At 50.6% G+C, this 6000-nt stretch overlaps 1 protein-coding gene across 4 annotated transcripts in view; it reads right to left on the reverse strand.

Moving 5' to 3' along the window:
• Positions 1–6000, reverse strand: part of Mical2 (microtubule associated monooxygenase, calponin and LIM domain containing 2) — a 180082-nt gene that overhangs the window by 40025 nt on the left and 134057 nt on the right. For all 4 annotated transcript variants that reach the window (XM_055627671.1, XM_055627670.1, XM_055627669.1 and 1 more), the window contains 2 exons: positions 5555–5735; positions 1920–2101 (listed from right to left, as the gene is read on the reverse strand). In XM_055627671.1, coding sequence (XP_055483646.1) covers positions 1920–2101; positions 5555–5735 — 363 coding nt within the window. The remainder of the gene's footprint in view (positions 1–1919; positions 2102–5554; positions 5736–6000) is intronic.

Below are 6000 nucleotides of genomic sequence, written 5' to 3' on the forward strand. Positions count from 1 at the left end.
GGTTGAAAGCCATACAGTCTACGCAGTTTCTATCTGCCCAGTAATTCATTGTAGAATGAAGTTGGGCTGTCAAGACCAAACGTCCTGTTTCTGGGAGCCCGCCCATGCATCACAGAGTCTGGTTTTGCCATGCTCTTCCCTGCCAGCACAGGATGCCTAAAAAAGCAGACACCAGCAGCCATTGCAAAGGGCATGACCTAAGGCATCTCTCGACATCATTAACTTGACATAAACCAGAAGCTTTCTGTGGAGTTAAGCATTGTGCTGGCTAGGTTTTTGCAGACTTGACAGAAACCTAGTCATATCCTGGAGGAAGGAATCCCCTCCATCAGATTGGCCTGTGGGCATACCTTTGAGGGTATTTTCTCAATTGCTAATTCATGTAGGAGGGCCCAGTCCACTGCGGTGGTGCCCTTCTTAGACAGTCGGCTCTAGGCTCTACAGTAAAGGAAGCTGAGTAAGACAGAGGAAGTGGGCCAGTAAGCAGTGCTCCTCCACGGCCTTCACTCTAGTTCCTGCCTCCAGGTTCTTGTCTTGAGTCTCTGCCTTGGCCTCCCTCAGTTACAGACTATAACCCATAACCCAAAACCATGCTGGTTTTGGCCAGTGTTTCTCATGACAGCAGAGGAGCATTGGGAAAAATTGTGTCTGAGCACATCTATAAGAAAATGTTTCTTTTCTTTTTTTTTTTTTTTTCCTCTAATAGTGAGACTAACCATCTCCAGGTTTCCTTCATGGCACTGGCTGTTTAAAACTATGTCCTGGCTCTCTGAAGTCTTTACCTCCCAAATTGGCTCTGTTATTCTTGATCCAGAAGCTTTCTCTTTCAACACATAATTCTGATTTACAACTTCAGGGTAAGTTGCTTAAAGTCCTACTGAGGAAAGAAGAGGAGCAGAGAACGGGGTGAATGCCAGGCAGACTTCCCATTTGCTAGGGTTAGGCTTAGGATTGGGGTTTTGTTTCCATTTTCATGATAGGGTCTTGGCCTGAAGCCATGTTGCTCTGGCTTCAAATTTGTGGCAATCTTGCTGTTAACTCAGAGTTCTGGGGATTACAGGCATTAGCCACAGACCGTGTCTGCCTGCTTCCTAGTTTTTAAAGGCTCACACTGAAAGTTAGAGTCAGATTTGCGAAGGCTGGGAAACGTCTCTGCAAGTTTCTGTGTTTGTTTGTTTTGGCCCAGGTCTTTGCAGGCCTGGTCTTCTGGGAAAACCCCACACTGGTGAGAGGACCAGCTGGAAATTCTGCTCTTGGCCACCAGAGGGCAATGCAGGACAAGCTGAGCCGCAGCTCTCACTGGCTATTGAAGGCGGCAGATTTCTATTACCATGTTTTTTCTCCCCAGGCCCTGCCAGGGTCGCCATGAAGTTGGACGACATCCGATTTGCCCACACGTTGCTGAGTCAAGAGCTGAGACATGAAAGGTAAGTTTCTAGCTGGTCTGAGCTTACGGAGTGGAGTCGCCAGGCCTGGCCGTACTGCTCATGGGCCCATAGCATACCATAGAAAGAACTGCATGCTACTCACCTCTCACTTCAGCCTAGAGGTGAAAAGGGGCCATTTGTGGAGGAGGTCCAGGTAGAAAAATCACCCTCATTACCGTGCAGATCAAGGTTGGGTGTACACAGTCTTCTGTCAAAGACTATGAAATACCGGAGGGGCCCCTGAGACCCAAGGAGCTGTTCCAGGCAAGGGAGACTTGGATTTCCTACCTACAACAGCCAGCGACAACCAACAGTGGCCCAAAACTACTAGACATTATCATACTCGTGGATCCAAAGCTTCTGGAGACAGAGTCCATAACTTCCCGCTTCCCACATATGACTTCGTTCAGCAGAGATTCCAGCCCTGGGGATTTCGGGGTCCCTGCTCCCTCTCTGTGTCCTTGAGTGAAGCCTCATGGGCCTTTTACTCACCAGGCACAACTCGTGGATCCTCCTGGTGTAGCAGAGAGACCGGTTGGGTGAGGGGCTCCCGCATGGAGGTGTGCCGAGTTAGGGGCTTTGAGAGAGGCGGGGATACGGGAGGTGGGGGTCTTTCCTCGGCAGCCTCTGTACAGGAGCCCGCGACACTGCTGTAGTCAGATTCTGTATCAGAGCTGGAAGAAGGAAGAGGAGGGTGGCCTGGGAGCCCTAGACATCCATCCCCCCTGCCCTCAGCATTCCATGCTCATCTCTCTTCTGACAGTCCTCGGGGCCTGGAGCAAAGGGGTCAGCTCAGCTGCCTCTGGGTCTGGGCCCAGACTTAGCTCTGTCACGCCCTTAATTATGTCTCTTTAGATTCCTATGCCAAAAGGGCGATCCCCAATACCTCAGCACATGACTGCTTTTAGAGAGAGGACCATTAAAGAGTGATTGATTTAAGATGGGGCCATTATAGTGGGCCCTAATCCTATGACTGGTGCCCTTATACGAAGAAACTGGGACACAAATGTACACAGAAGATGGCTGCCATTGCAAACAGGAAGGTGCCATCTATAAGCCAGGGAGAGGCTTGCGACAGATCCTTCCCTAAGAGTCCCCAAGAGAATTCTCCTCTGCCACCCTTTCATCTCATACTTGTGTGACAGTTTCCTGTGATATCGATATATTCCATCCTGCAGGGAAGCTCCTTAAGCAGGAAAGGTTACAATTCACAATACTTCAGGAAGTTCCTGAATCTGACCAGATGCACTAGACCCCTCCCTCCCTGCCAGAGTAAGCAAGAATCCTCCTCAGATGGAGAGAGGGGGCTGAGCATCCGAGAAGACTCCGAATAGCTGAGCTGCAAAGAAGGCTCTAAGATCAGAGTACCTGGAAGGAGCAGAAACCAGCTGAGCTGCCCAGGAGAGGTTTAGACCACCTGAGGCACATGGAAAGAACACTCTCCAACTGGTTGAGCTGCCTCCAGGCTGTGCAATGTGCTCCAGGTTCCCAGCTTTGTGAGCGGCCACCCACACTGGGGGTTGGCTTTGGTGATGCAACTGTCTTTGAGCCATTTCTGCTCCTGAGGTAACCCCTCCCCCATATCCCTGTAGGTAGCCCCAATAAAACTCATGGTTCACCAAGTTAAATCTCAGTGGTGTCTGTAGTTTGGTCTGTTACGGGTTTCCGATCTGGGGTGTGTAGACATGGTGCATCTCCCAGAAAATAGTCTTGTCATACAGCGTACCCCAGCTCCCAGAATGTGAGAAGACATTTCCATGAGTCTCCCAGCCTGAGGCGCTTTGCCTTGACAATCCCAGAAGACTACAGTTTGGACAGAACAGGAGGAAGGTCCCAGCCCAGGCCTCCTGAGCCACTTTAAAGATTTATTTATTTATTATTTATACAGTGTTCTGCTTGCACACCAGAAGACGGATCATATCTCACTGTAGATGGTTATGGGCCACCATGTAGTTGCTGGGAATTGAACTCAGGACCTTTGGAAGAACAGCCAGTGCTCTTAACAGAAGAGCCATCTCTCCAGCCCCTCCTGAGCCACTTTAATGAAGGCTATTCTCAATTTCCTTCCTCCCACACCATGGCCGAGGGCTAGGGGTGTGGGTGAGTTGATAGATGCCTAGAAGACACAGAGCTCTGCTTTCAGTCCCAGCACTTCATCAACAGTGTGCTGCCACACACCTGAACTTTCAACACTTTGGAGGTAGAGGCCGGGGCATCAAGATTTTAAGACCAGCCTTAGCTGTATAATGAGTTCAAGGCCACATGAGACTCTGCCTCAAACCCAACCCAACCCAACTCAACCCACAAATGACAACAAAGATCAATAAGAGTGTAGTTGCTTAGCTCTTGAGGCCAAATATGCTTATCTCTAGGGACCTAGTTTTTAAACCACAGGTTAGATTAGACATGTGGCTTTCCTCTGTCAGCATGGCTGTGTGGATGAGCATGTAGGAAAGGAAACTGCGGACTTAAGGGCCAACTGCAGACTCAGCACAGAGATGAACCCAGCCAAAGCCAATGGGTCCAATACGGAGAGCTGGGCTTTCCCACAACTTGCATCTTTCTCACCCTAGAGGCATCTATGGATGTCTGTACCATCCATTCAGCAATTCAAGTCAAGTTTGGGGGTGTGTGCCCTGGTGCCCATTCTTTTCCTCATGTTTAAACTATCAGCAAGTCTATCATCATGGCTCTGACCTGTGTCCTCCCAACGCCCAGGAGCCCCAGGCTCCAACCCAGGTCTCCCTGCCTTCACGGTCACCCAGCCTGTCTCCTCTGCTCTCCACACCAGAGCCTATAGATATCTAAAATTGTTAATGATGTGTCATTTAGAAGTTAACTCTTTCAATTATTCCCAGAATAAAACATAAATTCATTATCTTCTTCATAACCAATTAACCAGCTTTCCCTCCCTACCTCCCTGCCTTCCTCTCTCCCTCCCTTTCTCTCTTTTTTCTTCCCATCATCTCTTCCTTCCTTCTGTCCTTCCTTCCATCTTTCCTTCCTTCCTTGTTCCCTCCCTCCCTCCCTTCCTCCCTCCCTCCCTCTGGTGCCGGGCATTGAACCCGGGTCTGGTACATTCTGGGTAAGGATGCCTCCACAGAACTACACCCCAGCTTCCCAGTACAATCCCTCCTTTTTCCCCGTATTGGCTTCTGGCCACACTGACCTTCCATTCTGTTCATATACCATTCCCACTGCTCCAGCTGACAGCCAGCAAGATCCAGAACCCATCTAGGTGAGCCCTGCATGGCCAGCATGGTCTCACAGAGGACCCTTAGCTCTGACCCACATGGGATGAAAGAGTAACCCACTCTTTCTGGGACCACTTTGGCCCTCTATCACTGTGGAACTCAGTAACTGGTACCTTTCCTGGCCATCCAGCCTAAGGTAGCCATCCTAACCCTACACAACTCCATTTTATTTCTTTGCCTGACATGCGGCTGGCATTTTTCTTACTTAATGTTTCCTTGTTTCCCTGGCTATCTACCCAGGTAGGGAAGGTGTCTGATAGCGGAGTCCTCACCCGGTATATGAGTCATAGCCACACACTCAGAATCTAGGCATTAATAAGCACTTGATACTGTTGACGGCTTCTCTGAATGTGCTCAGTGGACGTGGGGCCTGGGGAGGCCTGGGGAGGCCTGCAGGCTGCTCTCCACATAACAGCAGTTGGTGTGGATCATGTGCCGGGTGCATGAAAACTGTGTTCTCCTCTGTGCCCACCTTGGCCTCTCTATTGCCATGTATCACATCTTAGCATGGGAGGGCCCAGGAGCCTCTCTCCCTGTGACACGTGTCACTTATTAGACAGTGCCTATATGACGGTGGACTCCTGGGGGAAGACAGTGGAGCCAGGCCTTTTACAGCTCGGAGAAAACAATGACTACACAGCCTTATCGGATTTACTATGCACCAAGCAATGTCTGGCATGTGTCAATTCTTTGGGTCTTACAGCTCCTTCAGAGGCAAGTCACTGTAATGGTCCCTATTGACAGATGAGGAAACAGGCCCTGAGAATCTCTTGCCAGGAGTTCCCAGTGGAGAGAAAAGCAGATCCCAGAGGCAGCCTGGCCCTCTGCCCCCTGCCTTGTGGCTGCCTCTAACCTTCAGCGACCTGGGCATACCTGCTGTCCTCACTCGTGACCAGGACACGCACAGCGAGCACATCCTGCCCGACTGCATCCTCTCCAGGGCTGATCCTCACTGAAGTCCATTCAGAGGACCGGGGAGAGGTGGCTTCAACTTCCGAGACTCTGGGCTTGGGCTCAGGGACACTCTTTGGCTTCTTGGGAGAGGTGGGCTCATCTGCCAAGAGAACAGGGTCTATAGAGAGGGCGAACACACGGTCCTTTCAGGGCGCTCGCTCTTCCAGGTGTCTGGGTAGGATGCTGGAAAGAGCCTTTGGTCCACTCGGACGCTCAAGGACAGACCTTCCCATCCTCTGTGCCATTGCCGAGGGCCAGCTCTCAGCTCAGCAGAAGCCCCAATGCTTAGGGCGCTCCTGCTGTGTGCAAAGCATGAATACACACACACACACACACACACACACACACACACACACACACACACA

This window comes from Psammomys obesus, unplaced genomic scaffold, assembly GCF_907164565.1.
Source record: "Psammomys obesus unplaced genomic scaffold, mPsaObe1.curated_primary_1811, whole genome shotgun sequence".
Taxonomy (NCBI): Eukaryota; Metazoa; Chordata; class Mammalia; order Rodentia; family Muridae; genus Psammomys; species Psammomys obesus.